The 25446-nt window shown below is 39.4% G+C and overlaps 2 protein-coding genes across 4 annotated transcripts; one reads left to right on the forward strand and one right to left on the reverse strand.

Annotated features, from left to right (window-relative positions):
* Positions 1-9: 9 nt before the first annotated feature.
* Positions 10-3547, forward strand: LOC109181918. Its single transcript, XM_019331890.1, has 3 exons — positions 10-461; positions 1515-2336; positions 2715-3547. The coding sequence occupies exons 2-3, from the start codon at positions 1726-1728 to the stop codon at positions 3394-3396; spliced, it is 1293 nt and encodes a 430-aa protein (XP_019187435.1). The 5' UTR covers positions 10-461; positions 1515-1725; the 3' UTR covers positions 3397-3547.
* A 436-nt stretch (positions 3548-3983) lies between these two features.
* Positions 3984-24186, reverse strand: LOC109181898. 3 transcript variants are annotated; one of them, XM_019331880.1, is made up of 26 exons: positions 23821-24186; positions 22452-22532; positions 21707-21844; positions 21385-21495; positions 21160-21210; positions 20951-21051; positions 20349-20442; positions 19521-19652; positions 19077-19337; positions 18902-18980; positions 17648-17736; positions 17482-17565; positions 17240-17314; positions 17085-17132; positions 16819-16914; positions 15926-16155; positions 11909-15372; positions 11729-11808; positions 11482-11562; positions 6021-6086; positions 5823-5928; positions 5558-5612; positions 5332-5460; positions 5123-5240; positions 4894-4973; positions 3984-4725 (listed from the first exon to the last, which is right to left on the reverse strand). In XM_019331880.1, the coding sequence occupies exons 1-26, from the start codon at positions 23983-23985 to the stop codon at positions 4296-4298; spliced, it is 6444 nt and encodes a 2147-aa protein (XP_019187425.1). In that variant the 5' UTR covers positions 23986-24186; the 3' UTR covers positions 3984-4295. The 3 variants fall into 3 exon arrangements, with proteins under 3 accessions (XP_019187425.1, XP_019187408.1, XP_019187417.1); XM_019331863.1 differs by having other exon boundaries at positions 6015-6086; XM_019331872.1 differs by having other exon boundaries at positions 4031-4722; positions 6015-6086; positions 23821-24184.
* Between the last annotated feature and the right edge of the window lie 1260 nt (positions 24187-25446).

A 25446-nucleotide genomic window follows, 5' to 3' on the forward strand; every position in this document is an offset into this window, starting at 1 on the left:
GAGTTAGATACACACAGTCTGTCTCTATATCTGGGCATATGCAGGGACAGAACCCAATATAGATTATGCATCCAGTCTGCATGATTTTCTTGGGGTATGGGTTTTGTTTAGCTGCTTCAATCATCCTTGCTCCTATATAATCCACTCTTCAAGAATTTACATTGGCCCTACTGACACGCACGCACACACACACAATTATATATATATATATATATATATCTCTCTCTATATATATATTCACAGAGAGAAAGAGAGAGAGAGAGAGAGACCTATTTGCAGTTTTGGGGTTACATGGATGATTATTGGTAAAGTTTCAATCTTTTTCTCTGGGAAGTCTGGATGAGAAAGCTATGAAGATTTTGCATTTTTTCTAAGCCTGTGGGAGCAAAATTTGGATGGTCTAAGCTGCAAAAAGTGACTTTGGGTTTGATTTTGCTCTGGAGGAAGAGAAAAGCTTCATGGTAAAGGCTAAATCTTGGATTGTTTTTTTTTTTTTTTTTTTTTTTTTTTTTTTTCCTTTTCTTGAACTGCACTCCTATTCATATCTCTTTTCTGTGTTGACTTTGCTTATTTGCTAATTCTTTGTAAAAGACCAGATTTTAGTTGTCATCTGAGTTATTGTTTTTGCATATTAAACCTAGACTTTCTGTTTTAGTGTTTTACCCACAACTTGTGGCAATTTTTTTAACCCCCAAAAAAAAGAAGAAAACTTTATTATTACTGTTGATAATTTGTCAGTTAGGTGAGAGAAATGATAATTTTCAGTGGGAATTTAATAGAGGGCAGGGCAGACTGGAATTATATCAACATAGTAGTTGGGATGCTTAATTTTGTTTGGGAAGATGAAGTACACTGTGAACTTTTTGCCCTTTTGAGCTGGGGAGTCTACCATAGTACCCTTCTTTTTGCTTTATATGCCCAACAAGAATATAATTAGGCTGCAAATAAGGGATAATCAAAAGATTTTATGGTCCTAATTGCCTCAAGTTGATGAAGGGTACTTCATAAATTCCCCCAATTACATGTAAAGAATGTAGAAAGTTTAAGGAAATGAACTTATGTTGTTATATGCTATAATTGTTTTCAGGATATATGCTTTGTTCTCTGTCTTCAGTTTCAGACAATGTTGGTGCCGGCTTTGATGTTCTTGATCCTTGATAAGTCTGTCAGATTCATGTTGTTTATTGTAAAGCTACAGCATTCGTAATCTTTTAGTTGTTCGTTTACTCGGGAGTGGGATGTTTATTCGCGTAATTTCTTTTAATTGCTTCTGGTTTTGGGATTTCTGGATTTAGAGCCTTCGTGGCATCTTTTTCTGTATTCTCAGTTCACCTCTGTTAAGAGTCCACATTGATGAGAATATATGGGTTTATAAGGTCATGGGTTAGACTAGCTAATTGGTTGGATTCAATCTTTTAGTGTGGTTTGGTTCATTTGCATTATAGCCCAATCTTAGTTTATAACATGGTATCAGATTGGTAGATTGTTTCCTGAGAGTGTTCGTGTTGTAACAGGTCTATGCAAGCAGTCAACCGTTTTCGCTTTTCTGTTGAACTTTTGTATTGAAGTGAGAAACTCAAGGGCGGGTTTATATAAACTGAAGGGATATTCTGCAAGAATGTCGAGTTAAGAATTGATACCAACAAGGGGCTTTTACGACATCAAAGTGTTTTGTCCAAACTCTATATATATCGCCTCAAACTTCATGGAGTACTTGTGACCGGAATGGATCCTCAGGCATTCATTAGGTTATCAGTAGGGTCGTTGGGATTGAGAACTCCCGGGACAGCCTTAAATGGTACGAAATCAGGGAGCCATGCATTCTCGTCTCCCTGTGTGTGTGAGATCCGCCTTCGAGGTTTCCCCGTGCAGACAACATCTGTTCCCTTTGTATCCTCCCCGGAAACTACCCCCCCGGACGCTAACACTATAGCATCCAGCTTTTATCTCGAGGAATCTGATCTCAAAGCATTGCTCACGCCCGGCTGTTTTTACACGAATCATGCTTGTTTGGAGGTCGCTGTTTTTACGGGGCACAAAGGTACCCATTGCGGGGTTGCTATTAAGAGGCAGCAGGTAGGTACGTTTCGGTTGGAAGTAGGCCCCGAGTGGGGTAAAGGAAAGCCAGCCGTTCTTTTCAATGGCTGGACTGGTATCGGCAAGAACAAGCAGGAGAATGGGAAACCGGGAGCCGAGCTTCATTTAAGAGTGAAGCTCGATCCCGATCCAAGATACGTCTTCCAGTTCGAGGAAAAGACTAAATTAAGCCCCCAAATAGTTCAGCTCCAAGGGAACATCAAGCAGCCTATTTTCAGTTGCAAGTTTAGTCAAGATCGGTAAATATATTACCTATTTGCTTTCTATCATTCCAATACTGACTCTGTTACAAATGTAGTATCTGTTCATAACTACTTTCTCAACCTACTGAAGCACAAAGAGTCAATATTGCCCCCACTGAGGCTTAAACCCATGACCTGTCATATGAGCAGTGTTGCAAAAATCGGGCCTAGGCGCTAGGCGGTCGGCCACCTAGGCGCTCTAGGTGCCGATTAATCGCTCTAGGCGCCCGCCTAGGCACTCTAGGCGCCGGCGCCTAGCGATTTTTTCAACCTTGCATATGAGAGAGTCACTTCGTGCCACTAGACCACAAGGTCATTGGCAGATGCTTATTTGTTTGATCCTATGTAAATGCTGCTAGTTATTGTGCATTACAGGGTACAACAGGTGGATCCGCTAAGCAACTTTTCGTCTAGTTTTGTTGATAGCTCTGATATTGAAATAGAAAGGCGGGAGAGGAAGGGATGGAAGGTGAAGATACATGACCTCTCTGGCTCGGCTGTGGCAGCTGCGTTCATCACTACGCCATTCGTGCCATCGACCGGTTGTGATTGGGTTGACAGGTCCAACCCGGGAGCTTGGTTGATCGTACGCCCCGATCCTTGCATGCGCGAGAGCTGGCAACCGTGGGGGAAGCTCGAAGCATGGCGTGAACGAGGCATCAGAGACTCCATCTGCTGCCGCTTCCACCTCTTGTCGGATGGTCCAGAGGGGGGCGGGGATCTCCTCATGTCGGAGATCCTCATCAGCGCGGAGAAGGGCGGGGAGTTCTACATCGACACTGACAAACAGGTCCGAGCTGCAGCGAGTCCCGTGCCCAGTCCAAGAAGCAGCGGTGACTTTTCTGCGCTGAGTCCTGTTGTGGGCGGCTTCGTCATGAGCTGTAGAGTGCAAGGCGAAGGCAAGTACAGCAAGCTCCTCGTGCAACTTGCCATGCGACACGTCACCTGCGTCGAGGATGCAGCCATTTTCATGGCGCTCGCTGCAGCTGTGGATCTCAGTATCGAGGCGTGCAGGCCGTTCAGAAGGCTCAGGAGAGGTACTCGCCATTCCTGGTGATATACATTAGTGTATAACTCTATAAATATGCATATATGATGTTCATGTGTTTCCAGAAACTAAGGAAACCTCCCATGTACTCTCCTGTAACAATGATGTTTTGTACAGAACCAGCGTAATGTTTTCTGAAAACAGTTTTCAATTCTCCATTTTCCGTTTCTCTAAAGAAGAGACAACCTCTACCAACAACTAAATTGATCAGATAGTTGACTTGATAACCATAAAGTTTCAATTTTGACTCCTTAGTTTGAGCCAGTCAGCTATGAACAGCCTAGACTGATTTACCTCTTTGTGGTCTTTTACTGGCTAGTGTCACAAAATGAATTTCACCGAAAACATAACTTCAAATAGATGCAACTGCAGGCTTTCCTATAAATCAAAGAAAAATAGAAAATGTTCTGGTTTGAACCAATCAGTTATGAATAACCTAAACTGGTTTACTTCCTTGTAGTCCTTTGCAAACTAGGATCACAAGACGAACTTCAACCAAAGCATATCTTCGAATAGCTACGGCTGCAGGTTTTCCTGTAAATCAAAGAAAAATAGGGAATTTTCTAATTAGTACACAAAAGGCAGTGAAAGTGAACTAAGAATATAATATAGCATGGGCAATAAGTCATCATTTTGTATAAAGTTGCAAGCCAACAAGAACTTATGCTTTTAACAAAGATCATAGTCTGAACTCCAATCACATTACAATTTGATTATGGCACAAAGGTTTTTGTCACATAAGACATCAACACATTTCTGTGAATATATCACAGTTTGCCTGTCAATGGCTGTTTCCTGAGTGTCTACTGCTTACATGACCATAATACATCTGACATGCATATGACTATACTAAAGTTAGCAAGGTGAAATGATGGTTCTACAACATTCAAGGTTTTCATTCTGGATTGCTAATGTTTTCTTTCCCATTTCCCTTCTCGTCTGCCATCGCGATCTCTCCGTTCCATGATCTGCCTGGACTTGCCGCCGCCTCTCGATCCGTGCTTTTGGGAAGGCCCGAAATTCATAGACACCCCGTCAAGTGATGATGCTATGTCAGCATCCCCAATGCTTCCTGTGTCGCCCGAATCCCTGCTTCCATCGAAGTTGTCATCATAGATGTTGCCACCTTCATCTGATCTGTCACGGGATTGAAGAATAGTCGGGAGCTGGCTCGAGAATTGCCTCGCCCCAGATAACATGACTGTGGGCATGGCTGCTGCTGTGGAGGAACTCGTGGAGAGCGTCTCTGGCTGTCCAGCGCCAGTGCTCGCTTTCAAGGTCCCTTCGTTTATCGCTCTGCCATTTTCTCTTTCACGGTATCTTTCCCGAGGTCTACTGCTGTGTAAAACGAGACTTGTCAGAATGGTACTTGCAAAAGTCTAACTGGTAAAGAAAAGTAAGGTAAGCGGGAAGAACACTGAACTAAGAATCGAAGTTCTCAACTACCAACTCAATTAAGATGGTGAGAGCTTTAAAACGAAGTCACTAAAACGATTAAACACTTGCCTAGTATGAGTGGATGAAAACTCTCGTCTTGATGGCCGCAGTCCAGATTCCACTTGCTCGAGTTCCCTCTGGAGTTCTCTCTGCGGGTGAACAAAATATGATCTTAGTAAAGAGGGAAACACCACAAAATCTGGAATTCCGAGTTCCCAGGATTTCAGGGTAAATCCCATCAAATGAGCTACAGTTATCTCGGGACAACTAAGCATGAATCTAGGAGGATCCATATTACCTGTGTTTGCCTTTCTTTCTCCAAGTCAAGGTTGTGTCTCAATTCCCGGGTTTTAGCACGCTCGAGTTCTAGCAACCGCTGTCTCTCGATCTCTCTTTCTACTTCAGCAGTTCTCTCTCTTACCCATTTAAAAATCCAACATGATAACAAATTTCAATTAACATTCTCGAAAATTAAGTAGACAGCGAGTTAGGAATAAGAGGCAAAACCTATCGAGTTCTTGTACAAGTTGTGCTTCTCGTATAGCTGCCTCTTCCAAGTATGTTTGGCGGGCACGCCTCGTGAGTAGCTTCTTTTGCCTGCGTGCCACAATCTGTTCTCTGAGTCGGGCCTTCTCCCTGATTAAAAAAAGATCATGCAAATAGATGAGATAAAAATTTGACCAGAAAAAAAAAACACCAAATATTTACGCAGATAAAATCGGTACATTCATACATCGATTTTATTCCATCTCTGATTTGCTGCAAACGGTCATCATTCTTTGCATACCCTGCATTAGAAAATCGAAGAAACATATATCAGTATAATAGATAACGGCAATTCACTTAAACAACAGAACATTGCTGTGCGGCATTCTGGGATTGTATCTTCGGATTCCTTTGCATGCTAACAAGTACCCATTATACCTCAACTAAGAACATAAACTATTATCCTCAATACTAGGTAATGATTTTGAATAAAGTAGAGAACAGAATATCACCAGATAACAATGGAAGTTGATGCCGATCTTTGAAATCATTGGACAACTCCTGCAGAGCTTTTTCTTTTTGAAGAAGTTCCATTTCAATCTCAGCTTCCTCCAATTCCTGAAGCAAATTCAGGTCATTCCTTGAGTAAGAAAATCAATAGTTTTACTGTGTTTACCCAAAGTTTACAAAAAGCAAAATCTTACCAGAACCTTGTGGTCGCATTCCTTGGAGAAAAAATCTAAATGTGATTGGACAGAGGTTAGATTGGTAATGACCTGCAAGAAGTTCACATATAAATGATCGAACTATTCAAAAAAGCATTGATGAAAAAAAAACCGTAAATGAGAAAAGTTGCAAGAATATGCCATGCAACTAAAATAGAAGCAGTATGCAGAAAGATGGTCATGTCACATTGAACGCCCTCTTTCCGATTTCTATGGCCTAGTTTGATTGGAGACTGTTATAGAATATTGGGAGAATATTCTCTGTGATTGACTATCCCATATTTTAGGGATCTAAATATTTGCTTACCATATCAGTTCAGACTCTTCTTATATTTAAGGAGTAGTTGACTAGCTCTATAGACACACAGAATAAGAGAGAGCTACAGAGGTAACTCACTGCTTTAACATGGTAACAGAGCCAGGGCAATAAAAAAAAAAAAAAATTTCCGGCGTCTCCTGTTCTCACCGCCACTCGCCATCGTTCGGCGACCTTGCCTGGAAATTTTCAGGCCAAGACGACCTGCGCGTGACCCTCACGCGCCACTGACAGCCGCCGCCACGCGCCGGCGCGTGAGGGCTCTCCGGCGACCGGAAATTTTTTCGGCCGGTCTTTCCAGGGTCGCCTGAGTTCGGGGATCTCGGTTCCGGGCTCAGTTTGGACCAGTTTTGCGTCGGTCTTTTCGATTCTACAGTCAGGTTGTTTCGTTACCATTCGGCTCCGTTTTTTTTTTGTGTTTTCTGCTCTGTTTGTGGTCCTAAATTTGTGGATATGGCTGGGAATACGTCTGTGGTTGTCACTGATATAGTTCCTGTTAATTCTAAAATCACGAATTGTAAGCTTAATGACTCTAATTACTTAGAATGGATTCACGTCATTAAGCTTTATCTTACTAGTTTGGATAAAAGTGACCACTTGTCTAAACCTTTGGCTGACCAAGATTCTACTTGGGTACGGGATGATGCCCGTTTGTTCCTACAAATTCGTAATTCCATTGATGAGGGTATTGTTGGGTTCATTAGTCATTGTGCCTCTGTTAAAGAGTTGATGGAGTATTTGGAATACTTATACGCTGGGAAAGGGAATATTACTCGTGTTTATGATGTTTGTAAGTCCTTTTTCCGTGCTGAAAAACATGATTTGTCTCTCCCTACATACTTTATGGAATTTAAGAAGACTTATGAGGCACTTAATCAGCTTATGCCATTCACCGCTGACATTAAAGAGCAGCAAAACCAACGTGAACAATTGGCTGTTCTGAGTTTTTTGGCAGGTCTCCCTTCTGAGTTTGACACGGCGAGATCTGCAATTCTTAGTAGCTCTGCCATCCCTTCTCTTGCTAATGTTTTTCCACGTCTGAGTCGGTCGGTGCAATCGCAACCAAGTGTGCCTGAGGCTACCATCCCATCCAACAATGCTCTCGTTGGCCCGTCATCCTCGCAGTGGGAATGGAAAAAATTCCCTGGGATACACTTCTGGTGGTATTGTGTGTCACTATTGCCATAAGCCTGGCCACATAAAACGGGACTGTAGGAGATGGTTGAGGGAGCGAGGAAATCCGACTGCTAATGCTGCATCCACACCTGAGGCATCTTCCAAGTTGATCACTGTATCTGCCGACGAGTTTGCCAAGTTCTCTCAGTATCAAGAATCTTTAAAGCGTTCATCCTCTTCAAGTCACTGCTATTGCTGACTCAGGTAATGCAACTACGTGCCTTCTCTCATCCTCCTCCAAGTGGGTCATAGACTCGGGTGCCACGGATCATATGACAGGTAACTCTAGTTTGTTTTCCACGCTTTCTTCTCGCCCACATAGTTCCCCCGTTACCTTAGCAGATGGTTCTGCCTCTCATGTTCTTGGGTCCGGTTCCATTACGCCCATCCCTTCGATCCCCTTGTCTTCTGTCTTGCATCTACCTAATTTTTCATTCAACTTAATTTCGGTCAGCCAACTTACCCGTACTTTAAACTGTTCTGTTACGTTCTTCCCTGATTATTGTCTGTTTCAGGATCTTTTGACGAAGAGGGTTATTGGTAAGGGGCGCGAGTCTGGGGGCCTCTACGTTCTTGACGCCACGAAGCGGGAGCCGGTTGCTTGTTCGGGTGTTGTCACTCCAATAGAAGCTCATTGTCGTCTGGGGCATCCTTCCCTACCCTTGTTGAAGAAATTGTGTCCGCAATTTTCAAGTTTGTCTTCTTTACATTGTGAGTCGTGTCAGTTGTCCAAGCACCATCGTGTGCCTTTGAGTCCTAGGGTTTACAAACGAGCGTCTTTTCCGTTTGAGTTAGTGCATTCTGATATTTGGGGTCCGTGTTCTGTGACCTCTAAACTCGGTTTTAAATATTTTGTTACGTTTGTTGATGATTTTTCTCGAATCACATGGTTATACCTACTGAAGTCTCGTTCTGAACTTTTTGAGGTGTTTTGTGGATTCTGCGTTGAAATTAAGACTCAATTTAATGTTCCTGTCAAAATTTTACGTAGTGACAATGCTAAAGAATATTTTTCGCTCCCTTTTGTCTCTTATATGCGTCAGAATGGTATGTTACATCAGTCCTCTTGTGTTGATACACCTTCTCAAAATGGGGTCGCTGAGCGCAAAAATCGGCATCTGCTTGAAACTGCAAGAGCCTTGATGTTTCAAATGGGGGTTCCCAAGCAGTTTTGGGCTGATGCCGTTTCCACAGCCTGTTTCTTGATCAATCGGATGCCCTCTGCGGTCTTGGGTGGGAAAACACCTTTCCACACTCTGTTTCCTTCAAAACCTTTGTTCCATGTTGACCCGCGTATATTTGGCTGTGTATGCTTCGTTCGGGATGTCCGTCCCCATGTCACCAAGTTAGATCCCAAGTCTTTGAAGTGTGTGTTTCTTGGATATTCCCGTGTGCAAAAAGGGTATAGGTGTTACTCTCCTGAGCTTGGAAGGTTTCTTGTTTCCATTGATGTTGCCTTTCATGAGGACGTCCCTTTCTTTCCTTCACCTCCAGAGGTTGTTCGTAAGGGGGAGGAGGAAGATATATTGATGTATACGGTCACGGCGTCTGTTCCTACCCCTCCTGTCTTACATGTGTATTCTCGTCGACCTCGGCCTGACACACTCGTACCGGCACCGCCTCCCGCTCCCCTTCCAGATTCGGCTCCATGCCCTGACACCACCTCTGTGTCATCTGATCCAGTCTTGGTTGATGAACGTCCGATTGCTACCCGGAAAGGTAAACGTAGTTGTACTTATCCTATATCCTCTGTTGCATCATATGATAGGCTGTCACCTGTCTCGTGTTCTTTCATTGCTTCCCTTGATTCTATATCCATTCCTAAGACTGTTAGGGACGCCTTGTCCCATCCTGGGTGGCGAAATGCCATGCTTGAGGAGATGAACGCTTTGGATCACAACGGTACTTGGGAGTTGGTCACTATGCCTGCAGGTAAAAGACCTATTGGTTGTAAATGGGTGTTTACTGTCAAAGTCAATTCTGATGGGTCTGTGGCTCGATTGAAAGCCCGTCTTGTGGCTAAAGGATATGCCCAAACTTATGGAGTTGATTATTCTGACACCTTTTCACCTGTGGCTAAGCTTACTTCTGTTAGGTTACTCATCTCAATGGCTGCCATTCATGATTGGCCTTTGCATCAGCTTGATATCAAGAACGTATTTTTGCATGGGGATCTTCATGAAGAGGTGTACATGGAGCAACCTCCTGGGTTTGTTGCTCAGGGGGAGTCTGGGAAAGTATGTCGTCTTCGGCGATCGTTGTATGGGTTGAAACAAAGTCCACGTGCATGGTTTGGCAAGTTTAGTCAGGTTGTTGAGAATTTTGGGATGGTGAAAGGCAAATCGGATCATTCCATGTTCTACAAGTGGTCCAAAACAGGAATCATCTGGTTGGTGGTTTATGTAGATGACATTGTCATTACAGGGAACGACACTGAAGGAATTTTGTCTCTCAAGTCATTTCTTCATAGTCAATTCCAAACAAAAGATTTGGGACCACTGAAGTATTTCCTGGGTATCGAAGTTATGAGGAGCAAAACAGGCATATTACTATCTCAACGAAAATATGTTATTGACTTACTCTCTGAAACAGGAAAACTAGGGACTAAACCATGCAATACTCCCATGATACCGAACTTGCAATTGACAAAGGAGGGGGAATTGTTTGAAGATCCTGAGAGGTATAGAAGATTGGTTGGGAAGCTAAATTACTTGACCGTAACCCGTCCAGATATTGCATACCCGGTTAGCGTTTTGAGTCAGTACATGTCATCTCCGACTATTGATCACTGGGCAGCTGTGGAGCACATCTTGAGTTACTTAAAGGAAGCCCCGGGACACGGAATCTTGTATAAGAATCATGGTCACACTCGGATTGAGTGTTTTACTGATGCAGATTGGGCAGGTTCCAAAGAGGATCGTAGATCAACCACTGGGGATATTGTGTTTTCTTTGGAGGTAATCTGGTTTCCTGGAAAAGTAAGAAGCAGAGTGTAGTATCTCGTTCGAGTGCAGAGTCTGAATATAGAGCAATGGCACAATCAACAAGTGAAGTGATGTGGATACACAACCTTTTGTATGAGTCTGGTTTCAAAGCTCCAATTCCTGCAAAGCTATGGTGTGATAACCAAGCTGCTCTTCATATTGCATCAAACCCGGTGTTCCATGAACGAACTAAGCACATAGAAATTGACTGTCACTTTGTACGTGAAAAGATACAACAAGGGTTAATCTCCACAGGATTTGTGAAGACAGGAGAACAACTTGGGGACTTATTCACGAAGGCCCTTACTGAAACCCGAGTTAGTTATTTGTGTAACAAGTTGGGCATGATCAATATCTTTGCTCCAACTTGAGGGGGAGTGTTATAGAATATTGGGAGAATATTCTCTGTGATTGACTATCCCATATTTTAGGGATCTAAATATTTGCTTACCATATCAGTTCAGACTCTTCTTATTAATAAGGAGTAGTTGACTAGCTCTATAGACACACAGAATAAGAGAGAGCTACAGAGGTAACTCACTGCTTTAACAGAGACCGATTAAGAAACAAATTTGAGTGAACTAAAGGATTACAGTTAGTGCTTTATAAGTTTAGAACGATGCTCAGAATATTTGAAACAGATACAAGCAACTAAAACCCATCAAATTAAGTCCCCAAAGTTACATCGAGACTTTGACTATATATGGAAGAGGGTGAAAAATTTTTGGAGTCAAATTTAGCAGTAATAACAAAAATAGATCGAGTAAGAGAAACAAACAAAACAAAATTAAGAGAGTATCATTATCCCCCATCTGTAACATAATAAATCTCATTATTTAGTTGAAAATTTTATTCCAAAGAACAAATACTTCATGATCATTGCAGCATGCCACTTCCTAGAGCAAATCAATCATAAATATGTTAGAATTAAGAAATCTCATTCTCAACTCGGGTAGGGTTTATTCTGTACCTCAAGAATTGTTTCCCGTGTACTTGCAAATCCCGGGTCCACTTGTTTTGGAGAACTTGAAGAGATAGCTTCTTTCAAGACCTTTCATCCAAATACATGACCAAGAGAGTGGTAAGAATATGGATTTGGGAGAAAAAATGTCATAATTTTTAAGTGAGAGAAGTATAAGGAAAAGGGAAATTGTTGCCTTCACGGCTTTTGCATTATAGACATTTTCCTCTGTAAGAAATAAAATCTCACCGCCTACCTTTTTGGCCTCATCCCCTTCTTTTCTCAGTCTACATAAAGCTTGGCACACCGTTTTTTCAGGGCCCATAGGGATTTTTTCTAAAAATATAATGTAGGCAAAGAGATATGTATCAAGAGAAATGCTTGAACAGTTGGTAACTCTCAAGTAGCAAAAGAAATTAAAAAGAAAAAAAAATACCATTTCCAGCAACTGTAAAGCTTTCAATACTTCTCCACAGATTTTCAGGAATCAAAGAAATATCTTCATCTGGAGAGTATAGGCAAACACAGGCAAAAAGTGCAATAGAAAGCTGTGTTAATGGGCCTTCACACATCGACTGGGAGAGTTTTGTCAAACACCGAAGAACACAATCAGCTGCAGCAAGAAACGATTGCAATTTAGGCCTTTCAACTAATGGCACATAGTTCACAAGGAGTGCCATAGCATGGATTCTTAAGGGCAGTGATGTGTCAGAAGAGGCCAGCAAAGCCACCTGATCCCAGGTGCTTGACACAAGAGCAGAAAGGACTACTGGCTCAGATACAGAAGAAGCCCTTTCTGATGATACTTTATCAAGTAAAGTCGGTAATAAGACAACAGATCCACGACTTCCATCTTGGCTTACAAGTTTTCCCAATTGCTTAAGCGCAATGAAGCGCTGTTCTGGCTCTGGATGGCAGAGCATTGAACGGAGCAGATCAATCAGAGCTTCACTTTCTTGGAGGCAGTTTATGCCTCTTGCAAAAAGAAACGACATCCACTTATCTGTTTGTAGCCGCCAAGCAATTATTGGTGCACCATGCGAAAATGTTTTTATTGCAGAGCATATTTTATCAATCACATCATTCAAATTAAAGAATTGAGGCACATGAAATAGACAGTCAAGCATCATTGATGCAACCTCCCAGCAATGGTGTTCCTGAAGCAATATAACCATTTCAGCAAGTCCTTCAAGACCAACTTTCCAGTGACCAGAAAATTCATTAAGAGAGATGGACTCAGGCAGACTTTGCTCATCAGTTACTCCAGAAACAGAAACTTTTTCCACAATAGAAGATAAGCATCTTAAATAGAGGAAACACTCTGCACAGACTTGTGTAAGATTCTTGGCCAGTTTACGATGAATTCTGTAACATTGCTCAACATTCTGACTGAGCTTAGAAACAAGGGTATCTAAATTCTTGGAGAAGCTCTCGATCTCCTTAATCTTAAGCTGACATTTTTTATTCACATCATTGTCATTTTTGTAACTTCCATTCGGTTCAATTGAATTGGGGTACATATCTTCAAGAAAACATGGGAACTCAGATCCATCACCATTTGTTGCAGCCATATCCATGTTAGAAAACTGAGAGATCTTACATGGAATGACACCCCAAAATCTTAACAGGTCAACTATCAAAACCTTGCAACTTTCCATAAGAGCCTGATATGCAAAAAGATAATCATGAAAAAATGTTGTTTGCTCAAAAGAAGCAAAATCTGCAGATGTGATTGAAGAGTTCAATAGTTCTATCTTGCAATGGGAAGAAATATCAGGAAACACTGAAGCCAAAACAAAAACCATCAGTGCCCTGCAACGCCCTCTTACACTAGAATTGCTTTCATTCTCACTTTTGATGATACCAAAGAGTTCATCAAAGCATAAGGACTCAAAACTAAGGCACATACTGTCAGTCACTAATCTCTCCTCAGCAGATGCCTTTTGCAAGGAATACGAGATGATTGGCTTGAGCAAAAGCATCACAGAATTTAGAAATGACACATCACAATATGAGGACCTACACAAGGACACAAGGACTTGTACTACTCTTGGTAATTCCGGTACTATTGCCTCCATATGCTCAGTTACAATGGCTTCAAGCACATAGAAAACAATAGCTTTTGCATTCTTTGCCACAAACCCTTTCACAGAATCTACATTATTTTGACTGGAAAGTTGGTCCTTTGGGTTCTGAATGAAAGGCTGTGAACAAAACTCAGAGAACCAACAAATCAAATCAGGCACAGTTGTTGCAGGAAGAGATCTCAATTGCAAAGCAACAGCTTGCAATATAGATTCCCCAAGAGTTTCAAATTGTTTTTTCAAAGTTGGAAAGAAATGACTGATATCAGGGTACATGATGTGAAAAGAATGATGTGTACCACTAGGACCAAAATCCTGCTTAAGGCCAGATTCTTCAGTTTTTTGGACTTCATCTTTACACTCAGATATATTGTCAACTGCAGCAAGTTCATCAGAAAAAACATGTAGCAAATATGTTAATTGCTCTATATCTGAAACAAGAAAGAGCCTATCCTTCTGATACTGTATAGCATTACGAGAGATTGCCATCCAACCAAGAAATCGGGCTAAAGGAGAAACAGAAGTTGAGAAATTGGGTATTTTCTCAAGCCAGGCTGAAGGAGGAATTAGATTTGCAAACTGAAAACGACTCTTCACATTGATTGAAAGCTCTAATCCTTCAGCAGAGCCACTAGAAGCAACCACTAATCTTTGAAGAAGCATCCATAAACGTTGAACTAGTTGTAACTTCCACTCTTCTAACTGTGAACTCCCCTCTTTAAGTTGATAATAAAAAGATGTCAGCTGCCTGTTTAAATGCTCAGCAGACTTCAATATTATCTCAATAATGTCCGCGGGAGCACAAAATAATTTAGTTCCCGAGTGCAATAGAAACAGAAGAGTTTGCAAGAGTACCTCATGCTGGAGGTACTTATCCCTTTGCAAACGTTGAATAACAAAATTACACAGAAGTTCTTGATTCTGTCGAAGTAAGGTAACGGCATCTGCTGTTTGAGTATCTTGCTCAGACAACTTTATGACTTCGTTTTCTTCTGCATTGGGAATTGGAAGTTCTCCATCACAATTTTGCTGATACCCCCTGTCTAACTCGGCAGCTTGAAGCATAATTTCAAGAACAATTTTGTCCCTTTTTCTTTCAAGATAGATTAATGTTTTCAAGTCATTTTCATTCACTTCAAAACCTATGTCAAGATCACCAAATCCACAATTTCTGCTAGCCCTGTCACTTTTCATTTTGCTTGTAACCTTTGGTGTGTCCTTGAAGGACATCATGAAGTAGGGATTCACATAGCATTCTCCAGCTAAAAGAAGGGCATCTATAGCAGCATCATGGCTCTCAGGGTTTACCTCATTCTGAGAATGCAAGTCCAGAGCTAACCGCCTAAACTCAGATGATCTCAGCTGACACTCTTGATGATTCACAAGTTGTAAATAATCAGCCTGCAAATAATGACACTCAACAGTCTTGCTGGCTCCAGGTACTGCATTAAGAAACTGGCTGCCTAGATCTTTCTCAGTGGGGTTAGCTTTTGTCTTGGCACTACTATGACTCGAATCCAAGGACATTTTTTTGGGGCTGCCAGAAGCTGTAATGAGTGACATTCTATTAATTTCAGGGGGAGCAAATAGAAGGCTGACTTCATCAGGAAGATCCATCTTCGAAGACATGTCAATATCAGTCTTTCCATCTGTGCCATCTTGGATAATAGGGGTTGAAGCAACACCACCATTGCAAATAGCAGTAGAATCAGATGAAATAGATGATTCTGACCCTGGCAGGCAAGAAACAGAAAACTGGCGAAGGTTGACATCAGGAGGTAACTGAATGTGAGGCTCCAAAACTGAGAGGAGTACACTGAAAAATACATTGATTCAGAACAAACACATAATCATAGGGCAAGATGCTGGTTTTCAGAAAAAATTAGTTATACGGCCCGTATTGATACATCAATCATACACGAATGAAACTAGTGTTTCCAACATTTGAACATCAACTGTGTAATGTTCATTCACTAGCAAAATAGGTCTTTTATAGATCCATTGGGGAAACCAAGCAGTTTGTCCAGTATCCCTTCCAACCCAAAAGGATCAGAAGGTCATACCACAATGATCTGCGAATCACCAAAATTATTGTACATTCCAGTATTGTCAACTGAAGATCAGACAACTCTTAGAGAGCCCTAATTTAACCAAGTTTAGAACACTCATTTGTAAAATTGTAAATAAGGATAATCTATAGGATTGGAGAACCAATGCCAGACTAGATTATACTAAATGCGATCATAAAATTCTTAAGTTTCTTATAGGCTTGTCTTTCTGAACATAAGGCACATCAAGAGACAATAAAGAAATTGAAAATAGTTGGTACTTGAGAAGGAGAGTTATGCATCTTTCTATTACGGTATTACCTGGGAGAAACTGATCCCCGTCTCCACTCGGCTTCTAAAGATGGAAGCAAAGCAGGCATTCTTACAGCTGTACGGATCACATTTAGTGCAAGAGCACAGTTGTGCTCTTGCTTTTCAAGAAAAACTGAAGATATGTTTCCAAAGGAAATTGTGCTTTGTAGCGGGGTAATCGCTGGATCAAGATAAGGTTCAAGCATCTCAATCAAAAACAGAAGTCGGTGCTTGGCATCCTGAAAAAAGAAAAGATAAATTTTAGATAATGAAACACATGGAACCGGGGGCACTGGGCTCTGGGAGTGGGCCAGGCCCCCCAAATATTTTTAGTACTCCTAAGTTTTTATTTTTTAATAAGGTACATTGCATGTAAAATTTAGGTTGACCTCCCAAAAGTTTTAATTTGTAAACATAATATTAAATTATTAGAATTAATTTAGTATCAAAATATTCAAAATCTAAATCATTAATTCAAAAGTTGAAACTAAGTGTACAAACAATTTAAAGTATGTAAATTTGGTCTAAAGTTACTCAATTGTTGTTAATTAATTAATTAAATATACATACATACATACATATAATTAATTAATCATTATCAATAAAACCTATTTAGATTATAGCAAGACAAATTGGGTGATCCCCCCCCCCCCCCCCCCCCAATTTGACAAATTGTTGTTAATTAATTAATTAAATATACATACATACATACATATAATTAATTAATCATTATCAATAAAACCTATTTAGATTATAGCAAGACAAATTGGGTGATCCCCCCCCCCCCCCAACAAAATGAACCAAATTTAGTAGATAGAAAACATACTGTTTTCATAGAAACTAGAAAGACATAAATTCAGTTTCAGAAATAGAAAATACTATTTCCACAGTAAATAGCTTGCCTTATATTTTGACAAAACTTCATCCATATGCCCAGATAATGCCAACACAATATATTTGAGGGCGGCACGTGCTTGAGCAAATGAATGGCGAGCGCCCTGTCGCAGTTACCACCAAAGGAAAACAATAAATTGTTTCACTGTATCAAAAAAAGTAACCTTGGCAATGCGAGATACATCGAGGGTATGGCATAATCAAGGCCATGCGAAAAGATACCGACACCAGAAGCAAATTAACTAGTGGATCAAAGCACAGAAGTGCCACATACCTGGATTACAGCTAAAAGGTCCTCCAAAAGCTCCACAGTTAAGTCCATCTGACCAAAGGCAACCAAGACTTTTGAATGAAATTCACAAGTAACAACAAAACCAATTCGCTAACAATCAATACAGCTCAAGCGAATGATAACACAATTCGTAAAACCTTTGCAATAACTTGAGTCATCCAGGGTGCCAACACACCTGAGCACATATCAATGAGGACACATGAAGCCTTAGCCTGTAGAAAAGTTTGATTAAGCATACACTTGCAGATGAAGCCAATTCAGAATCAAATATTAGAGGACAGCGAACACCAAAGTGTGCATGGTCTAAAATAAAATAAAATAAATTAGAAGTTGTGTTAAAAATTAAAAGGTAAGAAGAAAAGGCACAGATATAACTGACATGTGTTGGTGAAAATGAGGATAAGTAACCCGCACATGCATGAAGAAGAGGACGATAAAGTGAAGAGGAAGAAGTGCCAACGATCTGCAACAATAGAAATAATGGTAAGAAGAAACATTCAAATGGAAAACAATAGGTACAATATAAAATAAAATTGTATCACAACCTGAGATAGGGCTTGCTGTACAAAAGGCAGTTTCCACTGGGAGAAACTGTCGTCAATTTGATCAGCGATGTTGACATTAGGACGCAATGCTAGAGTACACAAAAAGAACAGAATTGTCAGCAGTAATCCTGACAGTTGAAATTGCTAAATAGTTCTAAATACTAGAAGTTCTTCCTCTCCCCAATGTCATTAGCCAATAAAATCAAGAATTCAGATGATTCAATCTACCAGCATGGAGTTCTCTTAAATACATGCAAAGTAACGGGAAGAAGCATAAAAATAGGGAAAAAAACCTAATGTGTTTGAATATGTTTATTCAGCTTGCCTATTCTCTAGTTTGAAAAATTCCTTCAGCTTATTTATGCATCAGCAGTTGTTTGTTCCTTAGCATTTCTGTTCCTACGCCTTTGGTATGTCTTGCCAACGAATGTATCAAGTAACATACTGTTTATAATTTCCTAAAGAAGTTTCAGACACTTAAGAATACAAAAAGAAAAACCTTTGAACTATATCTATATTTGTAAATACAGAAAGAAATTCACTACACAAGTATTTTTACTAATGTAAAAAACCTTTCATTTGAATAAACGCCTTGTTTGGCAATCAACGGTTAGCAGATTGTGGTAGCGGGTTTGACCAGCAAATTGTCTCAGCGGTTTGTAAAAAGATGTTTGGTAAAATTAGATGTTTAATGTTAGCCGTTAACATGTAAAATGACATATAAGGGTATGCATATATTTCATAATAATAATATTTATTATTATTATTTAAAATAATAATAATAATAATAATAATAATAATAATAATAATAAAATTAGATGTTTAATGTTAGCAGTGGCTCCCCTCAGTTAATGGAGCCTTGAGGCTCCTATAAAAGGATCAAGGCTCCATTATTTTTAGCTTGCCCAGCCCATCCAAATCAGATGGGCAAGGCGTTGAAAGGCTCCTCAATAGTAAAAAGTAATAACTGTTTTTTTTTAATAAATAGGGGTGTTTTCCTACCCCAAAATACAAATCCCAAACGCTGCCTGGGCAGCGTTTGGGATTCCAGCGGTTTGGAGCAAACCACTGGTTAACCAAACAGTTCTTTGGCATGGTCAAAACGCCAAAAATGGCAGATCCGCCATTTACCAAACATGGCCAAAGGATAGTAGGATACTCCACAGAACATTACACCTGATTTGAGTGTCTAATATAGTAAAATAGGGCATCAAGCAATGATAACTAAAAGGAAGAATTTTATAAACTATCAACCTGGAAGCAATGCTTGAACTAGTGGTAATGCTGACCAAAAGTTAGAAGAGGTATCTGCAAACTTGCTGCAAAGCAGGGGCTGCCACAAAAATGAATTTGTATGTTATTTCATGTAAATGTATCTCAGAGCATAAAAGCCAATAGATGTTGCAGGAAATTTGTTTTGTAATTTGACCTGGGATGCACAGGCATAAAGAACATGCAAAACTCCTTCTTCCACCAGTGCAATATCTAAGACATTAATGACCTTGGAGTCCCAGTGATGCTCAGGTGACCGGAATTCCTCCCCAAATATGTCAGAGTAATCAATGAAAGAAGCAGGATATAAAGTATCTAACTTTTTGCCTTCATCAGGCAGAGAAGATCTTTTGTCCAAAGGTTGGGACGCGTCTTTCAAGCTACTAGGGTCCATAAACTTCAATAAAATTTGAGAAGCCTGGAGTCACATGAGAGATTAGGAAGTAAATGAAGCCAGCTCTCATTCCATGATCTTCAATTTTCAGTAGGCATACACATTTTTATTTACTTATATGCAGAGAAAAGAAAAGACTTTATATTAAGCAAATAGTTAAATCTAATCTAAAATGAATAATTAAAGATGAAAAAAGTGTCACATTACCACTCTGCAAACATTCCCCAGGTTATAATCCTTATGTGCCTTTCTAAGCAACATGAAGATTGCATCTGGACGGAACACTAAGTAACTAGATGTTGGTAAGATCAATGAAGAAGCGTTCCGTGATCTTCTCGGCTGCAATGTTAAAAGAGTGGAATACAATTATGCATTTATCCTAGCAGACAAGATAGACTAAGGAAATGAATAGGAAAATATAATTATATGAATATGTACAACAGAAAGATAAAATGTCATTTCATAGGTTTTCCCTAAATAATGAAACACTGAACTTAATACCAAACTAGTTGAGGTTGACTATATGGATTCTATTTCTCCATTCAGAACCTTCCATTGCCAGTTCAATGACTCCTTGCATGATATCTATCTAAATAAGTTTTGGTCATTTCCTAGCTCCTAATACCAACCAAAACAATAAAAGGGATGAAAGAAAACATGCAACTATACTGATATAAAACATTAATGAAAAGCATGCAGGAAAGCAGGAAGAATAAGTTGTGTCCAGGATTTGTAAGTAAAAAAAAAAAAAAAAAAAAAAAGTTATTAAAAACCCAATTATTGTGGTGCTTAAAATTTTCAATTTGAAAACCAGAGCCAATCCATATCCCAGATAAAGAAGGAAGGATGCATATTTTGGCAGCAATAAGCCTCACATCTAGTCATCTAGTCAAGTGTTTCTTGATACGAGTATATGACTTCTCAAACTTTTGGGTATGGAAGAATAAGTTATTAATTTTTAGAGAAACAATTGTTATGACAGAACCCCTCTTAGAAAAGGAACAGTAATACAAAAGGAGCATTAGATATATATACCTCAAAATTCGATGAAACAGTCAAAGCTGTGGGCATCTGATTATGTCTAGAAGTTTCAGATTCTGAAGTGTTGCCTGCCAACCTTGTTGCTTCTCTGAAATGGAAACAGAATATTAAAAATTAAAATTAAACCTCTTTCTGCTTTGAAAGATTGAAAGAGGAAAATATAGGCTCGCATTAGTCAATAGAGGAAAAACAATCTCAAGACTGACATGATAAAAAAAATTATTACTATGACAACACAGATCTATAGAATTTCCATGTATTAGAAGTAGAATAAAAGTTCCATTTTTCCTTTTCTAGAAGGCAATTCTCTTTAGCTAAAAATTCTCTTAAAACTTACCTGCCAAGTGAATAACAGTCCCCCTGGTTGATTGCACAAGTACTCATTGTTAACGACAAAGTCAAAGTTATGGAAGTATATTTTAAAGAGAAATATATACATTGATTTAAAACTTAATTGTTCAAACAAGTACTACCATGTTACAATAGTATTGTTAGACAAATAATTTTCAGTACTAAGGAGTTTATCCAGAAGAAATATACCCAACATATAGATGGGAAGCTGAGTGGATAAAACAACACAATTAATGGATACCAACCTTTCCTTTACAAGGTGAAGAATCGGATAAAATTGACCAACAAGCATAGCAAGAAATCGAATACCAGGCTCTGCTGCTTCTGAAAAGCCATTAAGATCAGCCTGCAGAGAATCGACTGAAGTGTTCAATAACATATAGAGCATTTGAACTAAAACTGAACCAAAAAGTTCGCAATTTTCTATTTCTGGAATCCAAGTTTAAAGCAATACCTCTAGTTGGGGAAGGAATGGGGCCAGCCGGGTTGTAATGTCTTGAAGCAACTACAAATCCATATTTAGGCAAAAAGATATGTGAACAGTGATTAACACGTGTGTGTGTGTGTGTGTGTACAAACGCAAGGAATGTAAACACAAGCATGTGCCTGTGCATTGAAAAAAATAATGCATAAAATTTATTGTGTTTGTGCAACAACTAACAGTAACAGTGTCTTCCACCTGAAGATGCAAATCAGAAGTATCTTGTCTGTGTGATACTATGTGTGGCAGCAAGTAGTCCACAGCAGGTTGAAACTCTGGTTCAAGCCCAGTAACTGAAATGCCAATCAACTGCACAAAGGTTATAGGAAATGCTGAAGTGGGAACAAGATTCACTAGTATACAGGTAGTAAATTTGAGAAGAGGATAATAGATAGAACCATGTGTTCCACTCTTCATGGCAAGTTAAAAATAAACTTTGGTCACAGATCAGATAATACACAGAAAAAATTAGTGAGAACAACTATCAATCAGTACAAGCAAGTGCAGATCTAAGTGTAACCTGAATGAAGAAAATTGCTATAGGGGAACCCCGCAAGCAAGATATCCGAATATAACGACAAGGAGTATAGTTCATAGGGTACATCATGTCACGTCGAGGTGCCTCACAGCGTGGTCTAGCTTTTGCAAAAGTCTCTGGCTGTCAAGAAAAAATGATTAGCTATAAAGTCATTAAATCATAGAGATTGACTTAAGTATCTTGTGGGTTCAGCTACTTAAGAAGGAAAGATGATTTTAAAATGACGTGTCATGGGCATATAACCACCAAAGAAAGGGACAGCAGAAGCATGCAGGGAAGATATGCAGGTTTCAAGAGGAATCATCCTATCTGAATCTAGAAAGAACAATAAATACCTAAAGCTGGCATCTTTCAGTTAGAAGCTGCAATAATAAGTTCATCATTTCTTTCACAAAAGAAATGCATGATTGCATGGCACATAGACACTAGCCTATCAATTAAGACAGTAAGAAACCCAAAGAAGACTTTAAGATATTTTACCATAGGAAACAAGAGCAAAGATCTAATATATGCAGTAATCAGAGAAGCCATAAGGTGGGGCAAATCCAGATCCACAAAGAACACTAGAAATGTTTCTTTAAAGATCACTCAAAGTTAACATATTCCAAATAATCCTTCTGTACAAATCTTTCAACTTTTCAAGACCATCTTCAATAATTGAAGGAACAATATAAACAAAAATAAATGTCATAATTAAAATGATTGGTCAAATCTCTCTTTCACAAACCTTGTAGCGCAAGCCAACCGAAATTTCCCATTCCAGCACAGATTTATTATATATCCTGATATGTGAAAGCAGACATGGTTCCTGCCATAAGGAAGGCACCAAAAAAAAACAATAAATTTAGTTGAATGTTTCTAAAAATAATTGTCAACAAAAAATTATTTACAGGGAATGGAAACAAAGGTGGTAGCCACTTCCAAACCAAATCTACCAGCAATGCTAAAGGAGCAAAATTATAAATGCAATATGACTTGCATCTAAACAATCAGGGATAAACACATTTGAATTGAATAATTATCTATAGGGCTAAAAAGGAAATGATATCAAAATGTAGGATGTATTCTTTGAACTCAATATTAGCCAATTTAGAATCTTAGACTTCATATTTAATCAATTAGTTGTACAACTTAATAATCTTCTGAAAACAAGTGCATCGCTCCATCTACTGTCAAGTTTTGTGAATATTCAGATTTGATATAATGAACATTAGAAAGTATATCGTGTTGGAAAAAACAAAAACAAAAGTTTTCCTCTCCAGTACAGTTCCTAATCTGGGGAGGCACAGAAGAGAAACAATTAAGGAAATCCATAAATGACACAAAACCAAATTATACACATACACAAGGAAATAACTTAACACTGTGTAAATACACGTAAGCGCACTTATTCCAAATTTGGCAGTTAACTTGGAAACGACCAATTGACTAAAATAAGCATATGTTCAGATAATTGGGCAATAAAACATGTCTTGTTGTCATGATCGCAGTACATGAATGATGTATTTAACAACTCCTTTCAATTTTCCAGGGTTTGTCATCAAGAGTCAAATATCCTAAAGCCAATTAGGTGCAATTGTGCAAACAAAGAAATAAGAAAGAAAACTATAGTCTCACTTCATCAGCTAATGACAATTCTTTATGAAAGGAACCTATAGTAATCTCTCAGATACAGTATGATAATATGAGACCCCAAAATTCATTATTCTAGTCTCCCCAAGAGCTACATTAACAATCAACCATGTCAAAAACCGAAGAAACCACCACCTCAATCTCACAGTTAAGTCCTAATATGTCCACTCCAACCAAGTTAGCAAACAGAGTCAACTCCAGTTTAGCAAAACAACCCATTCAATTCATAAAATTAGTCCGGCTAAGCTACAAAATGCCACAAATTCCTGTGAGCTATACCTCATTTCCTTCTCCACGGAACTATATCAACTTTCAACTTGCAAAAACACCCTAGTAATTCACAGATAACAGCAAAAGAAGCCATGCCCAGTAGAATTTGAGCTATTGGAATTGAAATTATCAACAATGGTGGCAGAAAAATAAAACCAAACAAGAGAACAACAACACAAGAGAATTATACATACATCGAGCTCAAGCAAGATCCACTCTTTGGTGTTGGTTCCAGTGGACCAGTGGTTCCGGAGGTCCGGGTCGAGCACATGCGAGGCCTTCTGCGCCGGAGATTCTCGAGACATGGCCTTCACTTTGAAAGGCAGAGGCTTCACCCTCGGCTCCAACTCCACCTCCATCTCTTCCGCTCCTCTCTATCTCTGTCTCTATCTAGGTTTATCTCTGGATAGATTCTTTCATACAAAGTAGCAGTATAGTATAGACGCTGAAGTATAGCCGGGATTTACAACATTCGCTTGTCTCTCCACCGACCACCGTCGTCGAGGGAGTAATGTAACGACAATAACCACGGCGAATTGTAGTAAAGCCCTTCAAGTTTCGAACAATGTAATATTTACTCCAAAACATTTTTAAGTTAATAACTAGTACCCAATTAAATACACACAATATTTCTATTCATAACCTTTGCAATAATACAATTGTGGGACCCTAAATAAAAAATATATATTATTTGAGTACTGAAAGTACATTATTTTGTATATTATCAAATAATGTATTTTTAATATATTAAAAATATACATTATTGATAGGTATCCCAATTTAGCCGGTTGGCAAGGCAGCCAGGTCAAGGCGTGGCTTGATACTTAGCAGGTGGAGAATCTCCAGGGCCCCTCCCACCCGTCATGTAAGGTGTCCTACGACGGCAATTGTTCATCCTCTGGCGACTAATCTCAACAGCCGGTGCGACGGCAATTGTTCATCCTCGGGTGGGCTCTTGGGCGAGACTCGGTTAGGCGACCAGCCTCGGTAGTCGGTGTGTCTCCGGCTGAACGCCCCGTGGGATTCAGATGGACAACCAGGCTACGCAGGCGGTGCATCCCCAACTGTGCGCTGCCCCGAACCCGACTGGGCGACCAGGCTTTGCAGGCGGAGCGTCCTCGCCTGGATACGATGGCCCGAGAAGATACTCTCATGGCAGCCAGGGCATTTCTGACCGGAAGCGAACCCAGAAACTGATATAAACAGATTCTGCGGAGAAAATCTCCGCTCATTTAAGTAGCTTCTTTAATTAGTCTAAACAGTTTATTATAGTAAGTAGGCAATTGCATCAGTCTTACGTCAGCACTACTCCGTCTTTAGGCTTGACCTTACGTCAACCCTACTTACCTTATACAGACCTCATACTCATGTATAAATATCCCCACGGGATCATCATGTAAGGGATCAGCACTTTGAAGGGTAAAACCCTAGAGAAATAACACCACATTATTCTCTCTCTCTTTAATACTTTATTTCTTGTTTTCATTATCTCGTAAGCACATCTTTCGGTGGTGTTGGCCTGCCAAGCGGCCATCGAGGCTGTGAAAACCAACAATTATATTCAGAGAAAAATATTATTCGAGTACTAACAATACTTTATTTTATATAATGTACATTTAATACACAAATAATGTACTTTTAGTATATTAAAAATCTATTTTTTTATGGCACAACACTACATTAACCACGATCCACATAAAAATTTGCCTAACCTAATGAAATTTTATAATATTGAGATGTATTGTATTTGTTACTTCATACTATAAATAATAAATATCTTAATTTGAGGAGAAAAGCTACAAATTGACACCGATATTAGG

Source organism: Ipomoea nil, unplaced genomic scaffold (genome assembly GCF_001879475.1).
Source record: "Ipomoea nil cultivar Tokyo-kokei standard unplaced genomic scaffold, Asagao_1.1 scaffold0188, whole genome shotgun sequence".
Taxonomy (NCBI): Eukaryota; Viridiplantae; Streptophyta; class Magnoliopsida; order Solanales; family Convolvulaceae; genus Ipomoea; species Ipomoea nil.

What these genes read in the sequence shown, in the direction of transcription:
- LOC109181918 (XM_019331890.1), top strand. Translation starts at nt 1,726, where the DNA reads ATGGATCCTCAGGCATTCATTAGGTTATCAGTAGGGTCGTTGGGATTG. An exon ending in TGCAAGTTTAGTCAAGATCG is followed by an intron (nt 2,337 to 2,714) that starts GTAAATATATTA and finishes TGTGCATTACAG; the next exon opens with GGTACAACAGGTGGATCCGC.
- LOC109181898 (XM_019331863.1), bottom strand. Translation starts at nt 23,985, where the DNA reads ATGGAGGTGGAGTTGGAGCCGAGGGTGAAGCCTCTGCCTTTCAAAGTG. An exon ending in CTTCTGATTTGCATCTTCAG is followed by an intron (nt 21,211 to 21,384) that starts GTGGAAGACACT and finishes ATGGATTTGTAG; the next exon opens with TTGCTTCAAGACATTACAAC. An exon ending in AAGGGGATGAGGCCAAAAAG is followed by an intron (nt 11,563 to 11,728) that starts GTAGGCGGTGAG and finishes TTTGGATGAAAG; the next exon opens with GTCTTGAAAGAAGCTATCTC.